Source organism: Marmota marmota, unplaced genomic scaffold (genome assembly GCF_001458135.2).
Source record: "Marmota marmota marmota unplaced genomic scaffold, marMar, whole genome shotgun sequence".
NCBI lineage: Eukaryota > Metazoa > Chordata > Mammalia > Rodentia > Sciuridae > Marmota > Marmota marmota.
Window position 1 is genome coordinate 12,808,328 of NW_025999998.1, and position 24,516 is coordinate 12,832,843.

General features: G+C 40.4%; 1 protein-coding gene across 25 annotated transcripts in view; it reads right to left on the minus strand.

The window, feature by feature from the left end:
* Trpm3 (transient receptor potential cation channel subfamily M member 3) overlaps window positions 1-24,516 on the minus strand; it is a 529,872-nt gene that overhangs the window by 95,714 nt on the left and 409,642 nt on the right. For 17 of the 25 annotated variants that reach the window (XR_007349031.1, XR_007349032.1, XM_048806879.1 and 14 more), the window contains 3 exons: window positions 5,278-5,378; window positions 3,689-3,823; window positions 1,214-1,264 (listed from right to left, as the gene is read on the minus strand). Coding sequence is in view for 23 of the 25 variants with exons in the window: in XM_048806879.1 (XP_048662836.1) it covers window positions 1,214-1,264; window positions 3,689-3,823; window positions 5,278-5,378 (287 nt within the window). In the remaining 2 variants the exon portion in view is untranslated. Of the gene's footprint in view, window positions 1-1,213; window positions 1,265-3,688; window positions 3,824-4,071; window positions 5,174-5,277; window positions 5,379-24,516 lie in introns of those variants that run through there. The other 8 variants (XM_048806882.1, XM_048806886.1, XM_048806889.1 and 5 more) reach the window with 3 other exon arrangements.

Here is a 24,516-nt window from a genome sequence, read left to right on the forward strand (position 1 = left end):
TTTTCAAACTTCATTTTGAGGCTTTCTCTAAGTATGTTCCGTGGACTTTGGTGAAGAATTGCTACAAAGGAGTGATAGTGGGCATATGTGTGCATGTGTACATGTGAGATGGGTAAGGTGCCATCATCTTTATTGTCCTTTGGGGTTAAGGGTTCAGAACCCAAGCTGACCCTGTAGGGCAAAGGAATGAGACCTTTGCTAGGATTCAGCATACACTTCCTATGACTTATTTTCATCTTTAAATGGAGATACTACCTGATAATAAGAAATAATAATAATTCTACTTCATAAAACTTGTTGTGCAGATTAAATGTGTTAAGATGCATGAAAAGCTTACATCAACACTGGACCTAATCATCACTCCATCGTAGCTCTTATTATTTCATTATTAATTAAAGATCGGGGCTCTGATCCTGATGCTGACATGACCACCCAATGCAGTTATCATCTCCTTGTTTCCTCATCTGTAATATGTGAATAATTCTACATGACCTATATCTGCCAGCTTTTTTCTTGTGATACTGGGGATTGGATCCAGGGGTGCTCTACCCACTCAGCTTACATTCCCAACCCTATTTATTTATTTTGAGACTTGACAAAAATCTTTCTAAGTTGCTGAGGCTGGCCTTGAACTAGTGAGCCCTCCTGCATCAGGCTCCCAAGTTACTGGAATTACAGGTGTGTGCCACCTGGCCTGGCTTATACTAGCTTCACCCCCTCATCCCCCATCAAATGAGATGATTAGTGTGACAATAGATTATGAAAACCATGAAATGATAGAAGAATGCCACATATATATTTGTTTTGGTGCCTGTTCTTTGGAGCTGTTCTTGTTGGTATGCTGGACATGGCACTGTATCAGGAGCTAGTAAATGGAGACACTCCTGTGGTCAGTTTCTCCCCAGGTAGTGAGGGGTGTATGGAAAAGTACAGGGAACGGCATAAATCCACCTGGCACAGGGAAAGCCTAGAGTTCCACTATTCAGAAGCGTTATGTCCAAGGTAAAGCATCTAAAACCATGGCGACTGGAGGTTAAACCACAGCTGCATCATCAGCAGAGGTGTCAGTTAGACAGACGCACGCGCACACCGTTCTGGATGGGGGTCGGGCAGGCACAGGAACACTCTGGCAGCTCATGCAAAACGGGTCGCTTTCTAATCACAGGAAGCGGTCAAGACAGGGCCTCCGACCTGGGGTCGAGAGGATTCTTACCTTTTTGACATCCCTGACCAAGTGGTACAATGTGTTTGAGGGCCCATGTCTCTGAAAGCAATAAAGAAGAATCAAACAGTTTTGCTAGTCAGGGGCTCTAACTGGCAAGGCAAGAAGGTTCTGGAAGGAAGGGTTCTGACTGGTGGAGGGCAGTTTGTTACGATGGACCTTGTTTTAGTTGCTCAGTTTTGTCTGTCTTTTCTAAGGAAACACAGGCAGAATTTTGGATTGGATTGTCGCAAGAAAAGGTGTTGGAGGTCCTAGGTTCAAAGTTTCTAAGGCACATTGTCAATTCTGTAGATGGCTGGGCCCAGACATTATCGAAGGAGTTAGTTTTGCAGCAGGGAAAAACATAAGGGCCAATTTACCAATTGGAAAAATACCTGGGCACATTGTCATTGAGACTTCTTTATTTTCTATAATGAATTAGAAAATTATCTCAAAAAGGGGTTGGCAAATATTTTCTGTGAAATGCCAGGTAGAACATATTTGATGCTTTTTGGACTAGACAGTCTTTATCAAATCAGTTTAACTATTATTATACTGTGAAAGCAGCTATAGACTTTGTTGTTGTTGTTTTCTTCTTCTTCTTCTTCTTTTTTTTGGTAGTACTGGGGATGGAACCCAAGGCCTTGTACATGCTAGGCAAGGGCTCTACCACTAAGCTACATCCTTAGCCCTTCTGTTGTTTTTATATAAACAAGCAAGTTTAGCTGTGTTTCAATAAAACTTTATTCATGGACACAGAAATAAAATTCCCTATACTTTAAATATGTTATAGAATATTCTTCTTCTGACTGCGTCAACATTTTAAAAAATGTATAAAAAGTCATTATTAGGGGCTGGGGTTGTGACTCAGCAGTAGAGAGAGACCCTGGGTTCGATCCTCAGCACCACATATAAAACAAAGGTTTTGTGTCCGACTACAATATATATATATATATGTATATATATGTATATATATAATATATATATGTATATGTATATATATAATATATATATGTATATATATGTATATGTATATATATGTATATATTGTATATATTCATTATTAGCTTACAGGGTGTACAGAAAAACGCTGTGGGCTAGATCTGAACTTTGGTGATAGTTTGCTGAAATCTGATTTAAAGGAAAAGCCACAGGCTGGGGAAAAGAGAGAGTTGGTGAAAAGATGTATTTATATTTGAGGTAAGAATAAAGTGAAGTGAGTTTCTATTTTCTTGTCTCAGAAACAGGAATGCTAGATAAAATATAGGATGCCTAATTAAGTTTGAATTTCAGATAAATTCTGAATAGTTTTTAACATAAGTATGTCCCATGAAATATTTGGGATATATAGATGGTCCTTCATATCTGTGAGTTTTACATTCATGGATTCCACCAATTATAGAACAAAAATATTTGGAAAAAAACTGTTTGTGTTGAATATAAAAATACTTTTTTCTTGCCATTATTCACTAACCAATACAGTATAATAACTATTTACACAGAATTAGTATTTTATTAGGTACTACAAGTGATCTAGAAATAATTTAAAGTCTATTGGAGGATGTGTGGGGACTCTGGAACCAATTCCAGGCAGATACAGAGGGACAACTCTACTTATACTAAAAACACTCTTTATTGTTTATCTGAAATTTAAATTTAACAAGGTGTTCTGTATTTTGATGTGCTAAATGTGGCAACTTTCTTGTAGGATCTAAAATTGTAATGTCAAATCCTTAAGCAAATGTGTTGTAACACATTTAAGTACTGAAGCAATTCCTGTGTACTGCTTCAATCCTTGTTCATTCATGTGGACACAGAACCTGCTAGAACCTTGATTTTAGAATTTCAGCCTCCAGAATGGTGAGAAATAAATGTCTATTTTTTATAAATTGCCCAATCTTGGGTATTCTGTTATAGCAGCACAAATAGACTAAGACAGTCTCAGTTTCCTTATCTATAAAACAGTGAAATTGACTCTAAAACCAAACCAAAACAAAACAACAACAAAAAAAGCAAACAAAAACTTCTTTTGAGGTAACTCCTAACAAAAGGTATTTTACATCTAATTCCACTGTTGTGGGAAAAGAAAGAACTTCATAGCTCTGAAGTTTACAAAATGACACAGGTACTTAAGTGGCCTCCTTTGATGCTTAGAACTAAATCATTCCTCTTCTGCCAATTGTCACAAATGCCCTCTGGATTTCAGAATAAACTGTGTTCCAATTTCCACAGCCTTGTTTTGTCTAAAAGCATGAGAACAATCCCTTCAGGTGATGACCTAACCTTCTGCCTTGGATGCTGACAACTGAGCAGTTAAAACAAGTGGAGTCTTGGTGACTTGGTATTTGTTGTCTACAAAGGTCTAAGGGAGTATTGTGAAGAATGATGCATGCATTTAGGGGAGGAAGAGAATCACAGGCATGTTGGGGGCAGGAGAAGGTAAGCAAAAAAAAAAAGAAAATAACAAGTGCCTTAGCTTGGCCCTACCGTATTGTACAATTCCTCTAGTCTGGAGATGGTGAGAAAACGGTGCATGCTTACTCCATTCTCTATGAGTAATTTCACAAAATCCACTCTGTCCAAAACTAAGGCATCCAACATGGCTTGTTCCAGAGACCCCACCTGCAAATCAAGTCACTGAGTTAGTCTGCCCCGGGGTCTATGGATGTGGTTCCTTGGCATTTGCCTGAAAAGCTTAAAAATGGATGGCTTGACATCTGGTAAATCTTCAGGACATCCAAGAACATGCTAGAGAGACTGTTCCCAGCTCCAACTTTGGGACAACCATTGTGTTCGGGGGCCTGCCTTTGGAAATAGAAGTCAAGGATTTCAAGGTCCAAAAGCTATTTCTTCCCTGAACCATTTTTTCCCCTGAATCCTGAGAAGGTGCAAGAGTTTATGGGGGCTTTTTCCCCTTGCCATTTTCTGACCAAATTTCTGCAATGCCCGAGAAGAGCCAAAGTAAGTATTTTACTGTCTTTTTTTTTTTTTTAACCTTCCCTGGGCTCTGAATTAGACTCCTGGCTGACTTGAGAAGATGAGCCCAAGGATACAGACCAAAGGGCCTAAATAGATAAGGAGGTGTAGAAATGGGTAAGACAGAGGCAAGCTGGTGTCACCCAACTAAAAAAAAAAAGAGTAACCTAATATCTGGTTTGCCACTGGCTAGGATTCTAGGATTTCTTTTCTGTTTTTTTTTTTTGGTGCTGGGAATCAAACCTAGGGCCTTATGCATGCTAAGCAAGCACTTTACCACTTAGCTTCAACTCCTAGCCAAGATTTTTATTTAATTCCTTTCATAAAAATGTCCCAGTGTCCAGATTCCTTGACAAGTATTTCCATGCTAGCAATTCACTAGCTCTACATGAAGACAACTGCTAAGCTCAGCCAAAGGGTGTTGAGGAAAAGGAAGGGTTAAGAGAAACCTGCCCATGAGTGGTAGGATTCCAGGCACAGAAATGAAATTTTGGGCTGTTGGGTTACCTCCTGTGGATGCATGTGTATACCACCCAATGGGCAATTTCGCAAATTTTAATTTTTGGTAGAGTCAATTGAGGGAAACAAACCAAGAACAGTTATATAAAGCTTCGGTTCTTTGTGTTGTTCTTTGGGAGCAGGGAGGACCTGTGCTCAGTCACCAGGACCAGATGGCACCTGCATGCGGGCGGGAGGCTTCTAATTCTGCATCCTGAGGCATGACCCAGCAGCAGACCAGCAGGGGGCGCCTCCACTTGGAAGCAGCATCCTCTTCCTTTTGCCCGCCTCACAGACAATCAGAAACAAACTAATTCCAGCTTTATACAACTTTGTGTTATATGTCTCTTTAAACACATGCTAAAAGATATTATCTACAGCTCTCAAAGGCCATTCAGGGATGGAAATGTATGGCTATTAGGAGATGTGCTTAGTTATAACTTCCACCAGGTGGCAGCATTTCCTCAAATATGAGAAGAGGCGCCCAGGCATCTCATCCTAAAAAAAAGGCAGTAGTTTACTGAGCCACTCTCAAAAGCTCCTTAAACAAATACCCTTGCCCAGGCAAGTGGGCTTTTCGGGGGTGACGATGTATACTCTACCGGCCACTGTTGCCCATAAATAAAGATCTGGCTTCGAGCGATGTCCACTCTGTTCCAGGCTAAAGCTAAACTCAGTTGGTCTGGGGCCGAGGCATTGGCACCTGTGTGTAGACAAATGGGGGAAAAGAATGGGAGAGAGAAAACAAGGATCAGTTATTGTAAAGAGAAGACCCACTCTTTCACTCTGCCACCGACCCCCTCCTCCTGAAGAGCAGGCTCAGATATGCAGCAGGGTTTCTCGAACTTGGCACCATTGAATTGGGGGGAGGATAATTCTTTGTCATGGAGCTGTCCTATATATTGCAAATTATTTATTAGCATCCCTGAACTCAATCTCCTAGGTTCTAGTTAGCACTTTTCACCCCTCCCCTCATTTTCCCGGTTATGACAAACAAGATTGCCAAGTGGCCCCAAAGTATGGAGGCAAACAAAAGCAGCCTACTGAGAACCCCTGCTCTACAGCCTGGCTGCTCAGAGGGTCCCCGGGACAGCAGCATCACTGCTAGAAATGCAAACCTCAGGCCCTCTCCAGACCCACTGAATCAGAGGCTGAATTTTTGTTGTTGTTGTTTTTTGAGACAGGGTCTAGCTATATTAGACAAGCTGGTCTCCAACTCACAATCCTGCCCCAGCCTCTATGCCTGGCAGAATCTGCATTTTAACCATTTTAAGATGATTCCTGCTCATGCTGTTGTTTGAGAAGCGCTTTTCTAGAACACATTTTGCTCCTGTGGTTAATCTGATTTCAAGAATGGTTGGAATTGTCTTTAGCATGGGGTGGGTCCTCGTCAGCTAGTGGGCCAGTGTTGGTACTCTGGTGAGAAAGAGCTGAGCTCTCTTAAGAGAAACACACACAGCAGCTTAGGTGTACTTTAGGTTGTGGGGAAAAACCATTGGAAAGATTTTCCAGTTTCTCATTATACCCCAGACTCAGTGTCTGGATCTGTGTTGTTCACATGCAGTCATTTAAACATAAATTAATATTTATGAATAAAAATATTTTGAATAAAAATTAAAATTTCTGTTCTTCATCTATTTTAGCTATATTTCGGTGCTCGAGAGCCACACGTGGCTAGTGGCTGGTGGATCGGAGATGACAGAGAGGACATTGTTATCTTTACAGAAGATCCCATTGGGACAGAGCTGGTCAGTGCAAGCTGCCCATGAATGCAGACTACAAGTTGGCGATGTGAGGCTGAGAGTGGAGGCAGTGTGGTAGGCAGAGGGAACATGGGGTTTCTTGAGTCTGCCATTGTGTGACTGTGTGCATGACCATGGACTTCTCTATACCACTATTGGTCATCTGTGAAATGGGGACCATATAAATATCCTGTTTTACCTGGCTGAGGCTCTGTGAGACTGAATATCATATATATGAACAGATGTTCACATGAGAACAGATTTTTCACAATTCGACACCCTTGGTGCGCTCAGGAAAAGATATCCCTTGATATTTGCTCAAATTCATGCTGTTGAATATCTCAAAGTGTGGAAGGAGGGTAAAGAGAAAACAATTCTTTCCTGGCTCAGATATTTTGAAGACTCTTATGTCTTCAAAAGCAAAAGTATGGGGCATTTCCATGCATCAAATGTAGGGTCCTAAATAATCCTGAGAATTGGGTCTTACTGTCTGTTTTGGATAGAGGAAGATACTAAGGTCCAGAGGGGTTGGAGTAAAATGTCAAAGATCAGCTACTAACAGTGGGTGAACACAACAAGTGCTCAGGTGCAGAGGTGAGCCTCACACCCAGTGGGCTCCCACCACTGCTGCTTCTGATGTTGCTGAAGGAGGGAGGGACAGTCATTGCATATAGTGCCCATTCCTATGGGTGATCAGCAGCGGAGACGAGAAGCAGCAAGGCAGGGGTAGGGCTTTTGCTGATGAAGCCATATGTACCAGTAATTCCCAAACTTTGCCACCCATGGACTCACCTGGGGAGCTCTTAACCATCCCTGTGCTCAGGTTGCACCTCAGACCAATTAAATAGTATTTCTTGGGATTATTGCTAAAGCTCTCCAAGTGTTTCCTATGTGTAGCAGAGGCTGGGAACCTAGACCACTTTCCCTGATTATCCTCACCTCTTCCCTCTGGGGACAATTAGAAAACAGGGTGTTTGCTAGATAGCTCTTCTCAAATTGTAGTGTGCATCAGAATAACCTGAGGCTGTTTTAGGACACAAATTCTTGTGTTCCACCTGCTGATATTCTGACTCAGTAGCTTTGGGTTGAAGCCTGAGTCTTTGTGTTTCTAGCAGGGTCCCAGATGCTGCTGCTGCTGCTGATCTGGAACCACACTTTGAATAAGATGGTCCTGGAGAGCTGTAGGGTCATGTTCCCTTCATAGGTGGAAGAATATTTCTGATCCTGGTGTCCACACGTCGAAGGGTTTCATATAAACCACAATCTTGGAGTAGATTGATGAGTGTTTGGATTGATGAATAATAATTTTGTTTGCACAGGGAATTTTCCATTAAGAAAATTAGCTTTCTTCTTGATAACAACAGTGACTAAAACTTCATACCAGGGTAACAGGTATAAATAGTGATAAATAGAAATGTGTCAAAATGTAGTGTCATCAATTTAGAGGGAAAGTAAAAGTGAAGGCTCACTGGATTGCATTTGGAAGGATGGCACTTTACATCTTCTTTTGCTTATTGTTTTCCTTTTAAAAAATATAAATATATTTGAATTGACACATAGTAATGGTACATATTAATGGGGATATAGTGAGACATTTAGATACATGTAGATATAATGATTAGATCAGGGTAACTGGTGTATTCATTGTCTTTTATATATATATATATATATATATATATATATATATATATATACATATAGTTCCTATATATATATAAATATATGCATATAGTTCATATATATATATATATATTTTTTTAGTTGAGACCATTCAAAATCCTCTTGGATGGGCACAGTGGCACATGCCTATAATCCCAGCAGCTTGGGAGGCTGAGACAGGAGAATTGTGAGTTCAAAGCCAGCCTTAGCAATGAAAAGGTACTAAGCAACTCAGAGAGACCCTGTCTCTAAATAAAATACAAAATATGACTGGGGATGTGCCTCAGTGGTTGAGTACCCCTGAATTCAATCTCCAGTACCCCCCCCAAAATTCCTCTTGACTAGCTATTTTGACATTGACTTTTTTTGGGGGGTGGGGTACCAGAGATTGAACTCAGGGACACTCTACCACTGAGCCACATCCCCAGCCCTTTTTTATATTTTATTTAGAGACAGGATCTCACTGAGTTGCTTAGCGCCTTGCTTTTACTGAGGCTGGCTTTGAACTCGTGGTCTTCCTGCCCCAGCCTCCTGAGCCACTGGAATTGTAGGCCTGTGTGCTGGGTGACTCAACAAGCTATTTTGAAATATGCTGTTAACTGTCAACTATACATAAGCTATGGTGCTGCAGCTGCCCCACTGTATCCATTCCCTCATCTCAACCTCCCTGCCATGTCCTTTCTAGGTTCTGGCAACCATTCTTGTACTCTCTACTTCTATGAGATCAACTTTTTAACTTCCACACAGAAGTGGAAACACGTACTGTCTGTCTTCCAATTTCTGGCTTATCTCACTTAGCGTAATGTCTTCAGTTCCATCCATGTTACTGCAAATGACAGGATTTCATTATTTTTATGGCTGAATACTACTCACACTTATGGACCACATTTTGTTTATCTGTTCATCTGTTGATTCTGTATCTTGACCATTGTGAAGAGTACTGCAGTAAATGTGAGAACAGAAGTTTCTTTGACATACTGGCTTTATTTCCTTTTTATACTTAGTGATTTCATTTCCTTTGGATCCAGCATTACAGGATCGTATGGTGGATCTATTTCCAAGATTTTTTGGAGACTCCAACTCATTTTCCATAGTGGCTGTGCTCTGCATTCCCACAATAGTATACGAGAGACCCTTTGCTTGTTTTTGTGGTGCTGTGGATTGAACCTACGGCCTTGCACATGTGAGAACCCTTTGCTTCTTCAGCTGTTCTCTTGGTCATTGCTGACTTGCTTTAACGGTTTATTCATCCCTCTTTTCATTCACATTTACAAATTTGCATGCTACCCACGTCGATAATAACATAAACCTGAGCAAGAACACAGCAGGAAGTAGTGATTGAGGTCAGGGTGAGCTACAGGCCCGAGTGTAATCAGAAAACGTGTTGAACAAAAGCATGAAGCCAATGAGTCTTAACTTTTCAAAAACAGAAAACACATCACTCAAGAATGGTTCTGCATGAAAGTGTGGGTCAGTGCAGGGTGAATAACCTCCTGGTTTACCTAGGACAGTTGCAATTTTAGCACTGTGCTGTTGGAGAAGTTTTACTCCTGAGGAAACCTGAACAGTTAGTCAGTCAGCTTATCTTCAACTATTAACACTGGAACTACAGCAAAACTTTAAACATACTCATTCCTGGGATGCACCTCCAGACATTCTGATCTAATTGGTCTGGGACATTTCAGGTTCAGGAGCTCCCCTGGGATTACAATTGGAAGACAGGATTATGAATCTCTAGTGTAGAGGAGACATGTTCATTCATTGCTCACTCCTCTGGTCACTTAAAATCATGGCATTTGCAGGTTAATGGATGGAGTTAGAAAATATCATGCTAAGTGAAGTAAGCCAGTCCCCCAAAACCAAAGGATGAATGTTTTCTCTGATAAGTGGATGCTGATCTATAATGGGGGTTGTGGGGGAGCATGGAGGAACTTTGCATAGGGCAAAGGGGAGAAGGGGAAAAGGAGGGAGCAGGGGGACAGGAAAGACGGTAGAATGAGATGGACATCATTACCCTAAGTACATGTATGAAGACAGGAATGGTGTGAATCTACTTGTCTATAACCAGAGACATGAAAAATTGTGCTCCATTTGTGTACTATGAACTGAAATGCATTCTGCCGACTGCATTTGTTCTAACTGGTCACCCTCTTTACAGTGTTTATGTTCTACTCATGAAGTGTCACCCAGAAAATAAATGAATAGACAGTGCACTTTCAGACTGTGTCAGTACTATGAACAGGGCCACCCCAGGGCATGTGTGACCCGTGTCCACACAATCAAATCAGTGCAGCAGCACTGTTCTGGCCACCAGATCTTGCATGTTCCCATTATAGATACTGTGCCAGTGAGCTGGGGCAATACATTGGCCAGTCTACCACCCTGAAATGACAGCTGGAAATGGAGTCACTAGACAGACCCAAAGGCACGTGTATCTGTGACCTTCGGGGTATCTGGTTGGAAAATGCCCTGAGGTATTGAAAAGCATCTGGACTTCACATAGTTCCTGATTTGGGCTCAGGACACCCCCCTTCCCTCGCCATATGTCACTATTTCTGAGAGTGATGAGAGCAATATTTGATTGGAGACCCAATTGACTAGAAAAGCTATTAAATGAAAAAGTTTGGGAAGAACATTAGAGGAAGAAGGAGCATCAAGTGAAATGGCCCTAGTGTAGGAATAAATAAGGTAGGCAAAAGACGAAAATTTCATTATTTTCTCTTTCATAGGAGGCCAGAGATGATCTAAGTACATAAATAATTACCTGACAGGGTTTGAAGAGATTAATATTCTTGGCGAATGAGATGAATAAAGTTACTCTAGCCAAGGGAATGGGTTTTGCAAAGATTAAGGGAGTGAAATAGTAAAGCATATTTGGGGAATTCTTGGTAAGACATTGGATCTCTATGCTTGGGGGGTGGTGAGAGAGAGGGGGAGGTGATGTGTGTGTGCGCGTGTGTGTGTGTGTGTGTGTGTGTATGAAGCTAGCACTTGAGGATTTGTGGACTATATAGAAGAGTTTCCCTTTATCCTGAAGACGCAGGAAGAGCACCAAGATGCTGTCTTAGGAAGAGTACAGTCAGATTTTCTTAGAAAACTCACTTTGGCAGCACAGTGTGGAGGATGGGTTGGAGGGGTGGGTTGAAAAGTCATTAGGAATATTCTAGGAGGAGAGTAATGGAATCCTGAAGGAACAGCTGGGATGGAGAGATATTTACAGAGCAAAATGGACAGCCTTGGGTGAGTAAGAGAGCAAGGGAGAAGAGAAGAAAAAATGATCCCTCAGTACACAATGACCAGCTGAGATTGGCAATGCAAGATGAAGCCAAGCTTTCTGGAACAGAAAAATTTCATTCTTGATGACATTGAGCTTGAGATGCTCATGGTATGCATGTGCATGATACATGGTTGGGAATTGGGGTCTGGAGTGGTGGTGCAGTCAGGTCTGGAGATGGGAATTTGGAAAATATTGAAGGTGACAGGAAGAAGACAAAGGATGGGTAACTGAGAAGCACCAACATTTAAAAAATGTGAAACTAAAATTGTCATTACAAAGGGACCACAGAAAACAGAGACAGGAGGAGAACCCAAGATCATGGTGCCCTAAACTACGGGATCAGGGTTTTTCAAGCAGGAGGGAGTGGTCAATAGGGCAAAGTGCTGAACTTTGGATGTGGAGTGTCCTGCAAAGGTCAATGTGTTAAAGGCTTGGTCCACAGGGTGGTGGTATTGGGGGGCACTTTAGGAGGTGGGTCATTATGGGAGGTCCTTAGGTCATTGGGGATGTGCGCTTGAAGAGGGTCATGGGTTCTTGATCTTTTACTTTTTTGTTTCCTGGAAAAGTAGTGAGAAGTTTATTCTGCCATGTCCCCTGTCATTGCCATCTGGCACCCTTTCCAGAGGCCTAAAAGCAATGAGTCTGTCAGATCGTGGCCACGAATCTCCAAAATGGTGGACCCGAAAAATCATTTTCCCTTCATAATTTATTTGTTTTTATTTATTTATTTATTTACTTATTTAGGTGTAGATGGACACAACGCCTTTATTTTTATGTGGTGCTGTGGATAGAACCCAGGCCACGCCTGTGCTAGGTGAGCGCTCTACCATTGATCCACAATCCCAGCCCAATAATTTATTTATTTTAGGTATTTTTTTACAGTAGTGGAAAGCTGACCAACACAGCAAGTAAAAAGGTTGCTATTTCTTCTTTACAACTCTATGCATCACCTGCCATATAGGATCAGGTATCTATTAGTACATTTTTCCCACTTACTAGACCGTAACTTCAGGAGGATAGGGATTTAGTCTACCTTATCCACTGTTGTATTCTTAGAGTCCAGAACAGTGCTTGATACATAATATATGTATTAGTCTATTTGGGCTAATAAGTAAAGTGATAGCTTTTTAAAAAAAATTTATAACTTTATTTTATTTATGAATTTATTTATTTTTATGTGGTGCTGAGGATTGAACCCAGGCCTTGCATGTGTGAGGCAAGTACTGTACCACTGAGCCATTACCCCAGCCCCTAAAGTGGTAGCTTTTAAACAAGAGAACTTTATTTTTCACAGTTCTGGAGGCTGGGAAGTCTAAGATCAAGGTGCTAGAAGATTCAATGTCTATTTTTCAGTTCTTAAACAATGCTTCTCATTGTGTCTTTAATATTAGTAACAGGGGTATACATTGGGCCTCTTGTATAAGGGCACTAATCCCATTCATGAGGACCCCACCTTAGGACCTAACCACCTTCCAAAGGCCTCACCCCCTAATACCATCACATTGGAGATTAAGATCTTAGCCTATGGATTGGGGGTGGGGCAAAAACTCTGACCATAGCATTCAAATGTTTGTTGGATGAATAAATACCCTGAAGTGTGATTTGGATTTAGCAATTCAGCATCTTTGATGACGTTAGTATGTGTATCTTTGGTAGAGTATGGGAGTGGAAGTGTGTCTGTAATCTCTTCCCTGAGGTCAAGAGGAGTGGGGAGAGGATGATGGGAACAATATGGCAAGTATATATACAGCCATATATCACAAAGAACAAAGTCAAGTGATTAAAAAAAGTTGTACAAATAAGTAGTCCAGAGTACTTCCTGGTCAGTTAGATCAGAAAAATTTTAAGAAGAAAGTAGAATTTGACCAGAGTGGGGAGAGAGATTGGTGGTGGATATTTGAAACAAAATGTATTTTGTGGCAGATGGAAAGAGAGTTCCCCCAAACATGCCATGTTCTATTCCTGGGAACCAGTAAATATGTCACCTTATATGACAAAAGGGACTTTGCAAGGTGATTAGGTTAAAGATATTGAGATGGAGAGATTAGTTTTGATCAGCTTGTTGGCCCAGTCCAGTGCAACCATAAGGGTCCTTATTAATTGGAGGCAGAGGATCAAAGTAACAGTAGATTTGACAGGTAAAGCAAGAAATTGGGTTGATAACAGGAAAGGACTATGAGCCGAGGACAGCAGTCAGCCTCTAGAAGCTGAACAGTAAGAAAATGATTCTCCCCCAGCCTGAGAGGGAACACAGCCCTGCCAACATCTTCATTTTCAATTTCTGACCCCTATAATATAATAATTTTCATTGTATTAAGCTATTAAACTTATGGCAATTTGTTACAGTAGTGCTAGAAAACTAATATAGAGCTATAAAATATTTTAGGCAGACAAGCTATCAAGAAAAACATGAGAAGGGAAATAGGAAGCAAACATCTCCTTTACAATTTAGCTGTGGCATAGAGAAGGATTCCAAATTAAATGATTCACCATCTGTTTTTTTAAATGGTGGTTCTGATTCAGTTGCTCTGGAGAGGCCCCTGATTCTATTTCTGTAGAAAGTATTCATTAGTTTTCTACTATGAGGAGTAAACTCAGGATAAGGGCCCTTTCTCCTTTCTGCTCCTCCACCGCTCAAGTATAGAATGTAAGATTATATTTTTAGTGTTTTACTTTGTGCTGTTAAATATGTTCATATTTCTACTACCAGTATTTTAGCCTCTGGTCTTAAGTAATGTTCCTGATTATAGCAGGCAAAGGGTGCAGATATAATTGTGAGGCACAAAGCCTACCAATTCTACCTCCACCCTTCTTTCTTTATCCTGTAAATTCCCTTACTGTTTAATTAAGTCTATATTTTTATGACAAGAAACATTTAAATTTCTGTCAATCACATTACTATTTTTGTTTTTATCATAGTTCTATTATATTCTAGTATCAATGATCACAATGAGTCCTTTTGCTGGATTGTATGCATGCATCTCTTGGTTGGTAGGTTGCATGATTCTGGAGTAGGTTTTTTCAAGAAGAATGTATGGGAACAATATTGCCAGAATTCTAGCATGTTTTAAACTTTTTTTTAACGAGTTTTTATATGTGAATGCCTAGCTTAATATTGAATCTGTTGTTCTATTTTCTCCCGGTACTGAATGTTGCTGTTTTTACAGATCTTTCTAGATCTAAGTCCAGCTTGATTTCCTGCCTCATAAGAGACCTGATCCTTTTGATTGGTGGCCCAATTATTATTATTTATTTATTTGAAGTTCAGTAATTTTATTAGGATATGTGTGGACATTAATGATTCTAGGTCAGTTTTTCTTGGCATAAGGTGGTTCTTTCAATATCTGACCCCTATAAGATAATGATAGGTTAAAAAGTTTTAAATGAAAATTATCCTAAATTACATTTTAAAATTATCCTAAATTACATTTTAAAATTATGCACTCAAATTTAAATGTAATTTAGAAATGTTTTCATTAAAATTTTTGCTCTGATCTATTATTTTGATTTTTTTCTTTGGAGACACTAAGTATGCTTATTTTGAATCTCTCTTTTCTATTATATATTTTCTTTTTAATCCCAATTAACTTTTAATTTCCATTTTATTTCATTTTTGTTCATATTTCTCAGTTTGTGCTCTGTGTCCTGCACTGGGTTTTAAAAAAATTTTATTTGATCTTGCATCATTTCTCATTTCATCTGCAATTCTGTGATGATTTAATTTTTTCCCTCTACTTCATTCCTCAACGCTATTCACATTTTATCTCCTTGCTGCCTCACCTACTCTTACCTGAATCTTGGTATTGTGAGTTTGAACTATTTCTTCATAGATATGTGCTTTATTGAGATTTAAAAATTTTTAAATTTTGTGATAAAATATTCACAGTTGTCCCTCCTTATTCATGATTTTGCTTTCTGAAATTTCAGTTATTCGAACTCAATTTTGGATCAAAAATATTAAGTGGAAAATTCTTGAAATAATTCATAAGTTTTAAATTACACACCATTCTGACTAGGATGATCAAATCTCATGCCACACTGCTCTGACCTGACCAGGACAGGATTTGTCCCTTTGTTCAGTATATCCACACAGTATATGCTACCTGCCTGTTAGTTATTTAATAGAAATCTGAGTTATTGGATCAACTGTCATCAGTATCACAGTGCTTGTGTTCAATAACTCTTATTTTCCTTAATAACATCCTCAAAACATAGGAGTTAGTGATGCTGGCAAATGAGATGTGCCAAAGAGAAGCTATAAAGTGCTTCTTTTAAGTGAAAAGGTAGAAAAGAAAACAACGTGCTGAAGTTGCTATGATCTGTGGTAAGAATAAATCTTCCATCTATGAAATTGTGAAGGGGAAGACGTGCTAGTTTTGCTATTGCACTCAACTACTAAAGTTATGACCACAACGTGTGATGAGTGTTCAGTTCTTTGACTGATTTCATGGAGTTGAGGCTGAGACACAAAAAGACAGTGTAAATAATAAATAATTGGGTCGGATTGGGAAGGTGGAAGCTGATTTGGGTCTGGGAGGATGGAGGCTGTCTCTGGGGGACTGAAATGCAAATACTTCCAGGGCCCTTCCCCCTGGTCCCCTCAAACTGTTGCCAAGGTTACCTGCCTACAGGGAACTGTTCCTTCCCAAAGGTTGTTAATGAGACACACCCCTGAAAGGCTACTTTCCCTGAACCTTTTGGCTCCGCTATCTTTTGGCCCACCCTTTTGGGGGATGTGCCAAGAGGGGTACATGACCAAAAGGGGAGAGGAGAGAGGCAAAATGGGGGAGAGGAGGGCATGAGAACAAAAGAATTCTAAAATGTATAAAAAGGAGAGGACACCCCCACTTCCTTGGATATCCAGTTCTGAGGTCCCTTCTCTGCAGAGAAAGTCTATCTCTGTTCTATCCTTTAAATAAAACTTGCTTTCTAGCTTGCCTCAGCATTCCTCGGGTGTTCAATCTTCATGTCGGGGAAATGGAACTCAGCCTTGATTGATTTTCATCATGGGCAGTATCAGAATTACAAAGGCATTTTTATCACATTATCAACCTAAGAAGGGTGCATGTGCTGGGTGTGGTGGCACATGCCTGTAATCTCAGTGGCTCAGGAGGCTGAAGCAGGAGGATGGCAAATTCAAAGCCAGCCTCAGCAGCTTAGTGAGACCCTAAGCAACTTAGTGAGATTCTGTTTCAACATAAACAAATTTAAAAGGGCTGGGAATGTGGCTCAGTGGTTAAGTGCCCCTAGGTTCAATCCCTGGTACTAAAAAATAAAATTAAAAAATAAAAATGCATGTATTACAATGTAATATTTAGAGAAAGAGAGATCACATTCATATAACTTTTATTACAGTGTATTGTTATGATTATTCCATGTTATTGCAAGTTATTGTTGTCAATCTCTTACTGTGCCTAATTTATAAATTAAACTTTATCATAGGTATGTAGGTATAGAAAGAAACAGTGCAAACAGGGTTCTGCGCTATCTATGGTTCCAGGCATCCACAGGGGTCTTGGAACACGTCCCCCACAGACAAGAGGGGACTACTGGATTCAATGTTCATCTGTTCCCCAGAAACATTTTTGTAAAGAATATTATTCTCCTGTTAATATGCTTCGCTTTTTTGTATTTTTTTCCTTAGAATCTCTCTGTATGTAGCCCATGCTAATCCCTTTTTTATTATTTATCATTTAATGAGTTGGGTTATAATGGGCCCAGGGTACTATTCCAAGCTAGTTATTATTCACAACTGGAAAGCTTTCTTCTAAACTCCTGCAAAATCAACTCCTTCCTGCAAGCATGGCTTATCTGCATAATTCTTGTGTAGCCCACCTCCTCTGTTTCTATGTACTGAGTCAGGGTCCTTAGAGACTCCTGCCACCAGGCAATTCACTCTTGTTCTGGAACATGCTGTTGCAGACAAAGGCAGGAATGTTGCTTTTTAGGGTGTTCCTCATAACCGGGAATGGTATTTTGTTGGTGCTCTGGAGGACTGCCATGGCTGGTTTTTCTCTCCTGGGTTTTTGCCCCTTCCTCCCACACAGCTCCTGCATACACAAATATTTTGGAATATATTTCCTAGTTTCACTAGAAATGCAGTTTTTTTGTTCTCCACCCCCGTGGCTTTCATTTGTTAGTTTTTGAAGTTTTCTAGGAGAAGAAGAGAATGAGGAGTTTCTGTAGCTGTGACTACACCTGGCGTAATGACTGAGGTACTCTGCAGGTAGAAAGTGTCCTGATTGGACAATGTTAGGACTATTGCTCTGCCTGAAGTAGGGAGGATGCATAGGAATATGGGCAGTAAGAAGCAGGATCTTCCTGCAAGAGGCCACTAAAATCAATCAAATAAAAAGTCCTAAAAGCCTAATGGTGCCAGCAAAGGGGTATGGGTGAGGATAGAAAGGACAGACATTGTGGAGGCAAAAAACGCCCAGAATTAGCAAGTGTTCTCTTGCACAAAGGGAGGAAATATTCGACGGAGGCTTTGAGCCTGGAAACCTGGAAGGAGGGTGTTTTCAGAAACAGAAATGAGGAAACCAGCTCTTGGAGAAAAGCATGTTTGTTTTTCTTTCTTTCTTTTTAAAGACAGCTAATCTGAATTTGAAGAGCCTAGTGATTCCAAGGGAATTATCCAGTAGGATGTTAGGAAAGGGGACCAAGAAGGGAAATGAGTTGAAGGTAAATCTGGAAGTCATTCATATGGATGTGATGGTGGAAGCCATGGTTCTTCTTTGTACTTTGCAGAAGGCAAAGTCGAGCCATAGGAAGTTCTGCTCAATGAGACAGAGAAGTGGTCAAAAGGCAGAATACTCGGTGTCTTTGACAACAAGGAGAAGTAGAAAGAAAGACAATTACCATCATATTGAGAGAGCCAACTACATGCTAGGCATTTTACTTCTATTATCGAATACTGAGAATCTGTACAGGAAGACCTTTTCTCCTTTGCTAATCAAAAAACAGACTCAGAAGTTGAGTAACTTCAGAATTTGGCTTCAGAATTGATCTTCCCTCAAAGTAGCAATGAGTTGCAGTAAGAAGTGGACAAAGTCAACATGCACAAGTTGCCCAGAGATTCAGGAAGATGACCATTGGGGTAGACGAGCGTGCAAGGTGTTTGGGACCATGCAAAGTGTAGGAGTAAAGCAGGTGGGGTAGAATCGAGAAAGTAAGAATGTGCAGTGTGGCAGGTGAGCAAGTCAGGAATTTACAGTGTGTGGGAGAAACACTGTGGAAAAGCATAGTGCCTTTCAGAGTTTAATGGTTAAGAGGTGGAAAGGAAGGTGCTACCTTGAAGAGAAGAGCCAGGATCTTCGTAGGTGACAAAGAGCCATTGAAGAGGGGGACACTGAAAATGTAAAAGGAGGGGGCAAGTATATGATAGACCAGGTCCTGGAGAAGGAAGGCATTGGTATTAGCCAGGAAGAGAAGTCTTCAGCGTGCAAGAGCAGAGGGGGTGAAGGAAAGTAGGATTCATGAGTGAAAAACATGGCAGGAAGAGAGCTGATGGAGCTGGATATTATAAGGAGTACCAGAAGGGACCATCAGCTGAGGGTGGGAGGGAGTCCCGGGGACCTGGGAAGAGTGGAGGAAGGTACAGAATGTCAGAGAACAGGACTTAAAGAAGAAAGAGGTTGCAGAACAGAATTTGGGCCCATTTGAGGTAAGACATCACAAATATGTCATGGCACTCCTGGGCACATGGTACAGAGAGTACTTCCTTGGGGACTTGAGCATCAGTGTGTCGGGGGAGTTTTTTTTTTTAAATACCCTGAGGGTTGATAAAGACTTCAACATATTGTAAATTGAAGTTGTAATGGGAACCCCCTTTTTTGTGAGAGATGTGAATAAAAAAGTCAGGGGTCTCTTTTGACATGGATAGTTTAAGTGTGGACTTGCTTGAGGGACTGAGGCAGGGATGGGGGCTAGATGTGTTGACCTTGCGATGTTCACAGCAGCGCCACAGTTCTTTAATGTACCGGGGTTGATGCTGCCATGTCTGTAATAATGTTGAGGAGCATTTCTTCTTGTTGATATCTTTGTCTTAGCTAAAGAATCTTGTCTGGATTAAATATTCTTCCTAGGGATCAGATTTATATCTATCCATTTACTTTATTTGTAATAAATGTGACAGCTATGTGCAATAGGATCTCAGTCAATGAAAATCCATCCATCCTTTCATTAAAAGACACCAGATGCCCTACCTACATGAAGATCATTAAGGTGGAAGGAAACTGGATGACAGGCCCCCTCCCATGGCCCAGGTTGCTAGGATACACCTTCACTCATCTGCCAGAGAGGAGACACTGTCTACCCCATGCGCCTCCCTTAGGAATGTGGCTGCTACATAGAGAAAAACCAAATTAAAGGCAGGAAATGCACACACACATTTCAGTAGATGAAGTCTGTGTGTAATTTATTCTTTGCTCTATTTTCTTTCCTGAATGATAACTATTTCTTCTTGGTAAAAATAACTTTAGGTGAATCCCAGGAGAAAGTTAAAAGGAATCAGGAAAAAGTGAATTAATTCTAGCGGAAGAAAGTCCCTTTTGACTTCTAAGAGACAAACAAAACAGGCAGCTGACTGAAAGAAACTGTTTGAAGGAAGGTGAGGGTTTTATTTTTGGTTTACCTTTGGTAAATAGGAAGATAATGATAACTAACATTGCTTTCATGCTTGTGTGTCAGGTACTGTGTCTCAGTGTTAATATACTGGATTCTCACAACAGTTTAGAAGGTGTCATTATCCCCCTTTTACAGATGAGCAAACCAAGGCACAGAAACTGGTCAAAGTTGAAGTAGCTAGGAAATGTCAGAGATCAGATTTGAACCCAGGCATCTGGTGTCTTTCTTTTACTGATTCTGGGCTTGAGACAAAGAATAGAGACAGCCTTTTGGGAAGGGACCTGGATTCCTAATTTTTTCACTTACTCAACCAATTTTATGAAACTCCAATTCTCTGCCAGCCTTTATTATGGGCACTGGGGGAACAGGGTTTCTACTCTTGAAGGAAAATTAAAAATTAAAAAAAATGTGTGCACATATATATGTATGAATAAATAAACACACACACACACACACACACATATGTATATATACATTTTTTCTCCTTTGGGTTCTATTAGTGGGATTTTGTTTTGGATAGAATCCTTTGAAGGCTTACTTAATATACTATGATAGTTACTGAAATGATTCAAAATGAACTCGACACTCATTTTCCTTGGAATAGTGAACACTGGTTCTAAAATGATTTCCGCCCATCCCTATCAGCCCCATTTATTTCCAACTTTCCATCTCAATGGCTCTCTTTCCCTGATAACAATAACTACAGTTTTCCACTTTAAATCATCATGCTGCAAAACTAATACTTAACAAAACAGCAATTTAGGTAATATTTATTATATATAAATATATGTTTTTCTTTTTTTAATATTTTGGAGGTTTCTCCTTTATGAAAGTACTTATCACTCCTCTCTTAATTAGGAATTTGCATATGCATGTAAAATATGCAGTTTGAATGATAGTTTATAAACACATCATAAAGGTTATTGAGGGGGTAAAATGATTTGTGGACAAGATGAACCCTGTTTGGGCACTGTGTGTACTATTTATTTGGAGGTTCTCACCTTCAGTATCAATGAGATTTTTTTAAAAAATGTATATTCTTCTCAGGTTTAAATTGCTCTGAGAAAGTAATGGGCATATCATATATTTTGTAATTCTCCAGGCTGTTTATTAGATATAATAGGCCTAGATTTATAGGTAGCATTCTGAACTCTAGCCGAGCATTTCAAATGTTGTTTCCATAATAAAATCTCCCTTAAGCCCAGGAGTCTTCCATTTGAACCTTTGTAGTATTTTTGTTTCCATTTTAAGGTCTGTACTCCTACCATATTTTAAAACTGTTTTTGGCATCCATGAAGATTTTGCAGCACAACAGGTGCTCCTGGGATTTGGTCATTTCTCCCTGATGTTAGAACTGACCTATATTGGCTTCTTGAGAATGGAAGGATATTCCAGCCATGGCAGATGCCTGGCTCAATCTTAATTTGTGTCCGGTGACCCTTTACTGGATGGCAGATGAGTAGAAATTATACCTATGAATTTATAACCACTCCTTTGGGTCAAAGACACAGAGCATTGAACTGAGTTATCAAATGTGATAGCTTGGGAAATTATAATTCTCTCCAAGAGTTAGTTTCTTCATGTATAATACAAAGTTGATAATATCTGCCTCAAAAGATGGCTTTGAAGATTAAATGGGATAATAAATGGAAGAAGATACTTTGCTAAAACACAGTGCCTTACTCTGTGTGTGTGTGTGTTACTGGGGATTGAATCCATAGGCCCTCTACTTCTAATAAACATCCCCAGCCCTTTAAAAAAATTTTAATTTTGAGACAGAGTCTCATTAAGTTGCCCAGTTTGGCCTCAAACTTGAGATCCTCCTGCCTCAGCCTCCAAAGTAGGATTACAGGGCATGTACCACCCTGCCTGGCTTAGTTCTTACATATTTTTGACAATAAAATTTATCAGGTTAATAATGATAATGTAATAAATGTACCAAGTTAATGATTCCATTACCATGCCCACACTCCCGGACAGGGTAGTTACCAATTATACTATTATTATGGTTTCTACTGTGCTCCGTGTGAATGACTAGTTGTCAATTAATTTTCATGAGACTTCCTATATAGTGAAACAGTCAGTCTTAGAATTAAGTACTGGCACTTCTTAAATTACCCAGGGCTTATGTGCATGGCTATCAGGTGAGCTCTCTGACAGAGCTTGTGGAGTCAATCAAATGCTATCTTCTCATGAGGATTTCTCTTCAGACTTTCCCTTGAGTAAGTGAGTTGAAGCTTGCAGGGGCTAAGATATACACACGATAAGGTAGATCTAATGCATAGGTCTGAATTTAGATGCAGATGCTATATTTGGATTTTAAGAATGTGATTATTTTGTAGCAATGTAATTTAAGAGGGCTAGGTTCATATTTGTGCTCTGATGTCCCAGATCACAGGCACAGGGGATTCTTCTTTTTATCGGTGCATTAAAATTATACTTATAAAAAGATACACTCATACATTGATGGTGGGACTGAAAATCGGGGCAAACACTCTAGAAAGCAGCATGGAGATTCCTCAGAAAACCTGGAATGGAACCATCATTTAACTCAATTATCCTACTCCTTGGCATAGACCCAAAAGATTTAAACTCAGCCTACTATAGTGGAGTTGCCACAGCAGCTCAATTCACAATAGCTCAGCTATGGAACCAACCTAGGTGCCCTTCAACAGATGAATGGATGAAGAAAATGTGGTATATATAATGGAATATTACTTAGCCATATGAAATTATGGTATTTGCCAGTAAATGGATGTAACTGAAGACTATCATGCTAAATGAAATATGCCAATCCCCCCAAACCAAACGCTGAATGTTCTCTCTGATATGTGAATGCTGACTCACAATAGGTGGTAGTGGGGGCAGAGTGGGAGAAGATGGAGAAGGGGAGGTTCACTGGATTGGACAGAGCAGAGTCGGGGGCAAGGAGGGGAGATGGGGATGGGAAAGACAGTAAAACGAATCGGACATAATTTTCCTATGTTCACCCATGAAACTCCACGTCCTGTACAATTACAAAAATGGGAAGTTATACTCCATGTATACATGATATGTCAAAATACATTCTACTGTCATGTATAACTAAAAAGAACAAATGAAAAATAAAAAAATAAAATTATACTTATTAGTGGTATTCACTAGGCTGTATTTGTATCTGAATGTTAACATATTTTAATCAATCTAATTCCTCAATACCTTCCCTTTCTGGGCATCCTTAGGCGCCTTCCACCCCAATTAGGAATGGCACTTTCCCGAAGGCCCCACAGTGCAACAGGAAATCACTCCGAGGTTCTCTAGTGGAATCTGATGCAAGGAGCTGGCGGAATGCTGGCCTCTGACCTGATCAGTTACGTTGGCCCATGGCTCCTCAGAGAATGGAGGCTCCCGTTCCTCTCTGGATCGTGTGCACCTGGAGAGAGAGCTGGGCTACCTCCCTCCCCTGGGTCCCTTTGCTTCTTAGCTACTGGGTCTAGGGATGACAGGAAGTAGTAATTAAACTTTGTTTTGATTTTTCTCTGTTTATCAGGCCTGCTCTTTGTGTGCAAGTTCTACTCACTTTGAAGAAGTGCTGAGAGCCACAGCCGAAGGGGCCCCAGCAAACTTCCAGCTGCCAGCAAACTTCCAGCTGCCGGCTGATGATTGGCTCACAGTGGCCCCAGCAACATCTAGCTGATTGGCTCCTCTGCGGTGATGCTCATTGGAGATGCTCATTGAGCTGTTTCCCCCCGCCCTTTCAGACTGCCAGCTGATGATTGGCTCACAGGCCCCAGCAACATCTAGCTGATTGGCTCCTCTGTGGTGATGCTCATTGGGCTGTTTCCCTGCCCTTTCAGACCACGGAGCTGCTCATTGGGGGACTTTTTTGGCTCCGCCCATGTGACCCAGCCAATCGGCCTCAAGAGCAGGAGAATGGGGGAGGTGGAGAGGCTTGTGGTTGAGGGAGAGGCTTGTGGGAAGCCGGTGGTGGCAGTTGGGGCTCTGAGGGTTTTTCCTGAGGAGCTGTTTTGTTTGGAGTGTGTGGTTCTAAAAATAAAGTTAGTTTCTTTTGACAAGTGGCTCCTGATTGTGCCCAGCCAGACTGCGGCAAAGAAGTGTTCTTAGTTTCCTGTTTGGAGCTGTGGTATTAGACTTTTATGGACCAAAACTACATAAAAACCTCGCAGTTAAGTATTTAAATATGAACCTTGTCCCCTGGTAATATTTAAGAAGAGTTTCTACAGTAAATAATTCCACGATTTCCTTGTGTTCTAACAACATATGCACAGAGAAAGGACAAGTGAAATTATATGGTTCGTGATTAATCACATTGCAGAGCACTGTGTTATTTCCTTCTTTTTGCCAACATACCTAAATGGATGTGTCTTCTTTACTGTGCCCTTTGTGCAGTAAAACAAGGCAATACTTCCCAAGTCTCTTGTTTCTGTTTCACGCACAATATACAAATCTGAGAATCCTGCTATTAATGTAAGAATGAGGGAGCAAAAGAAAAAAAATCTAAAAATTTGTCAGGTTATTCTGCTTATGTGTGATACGAC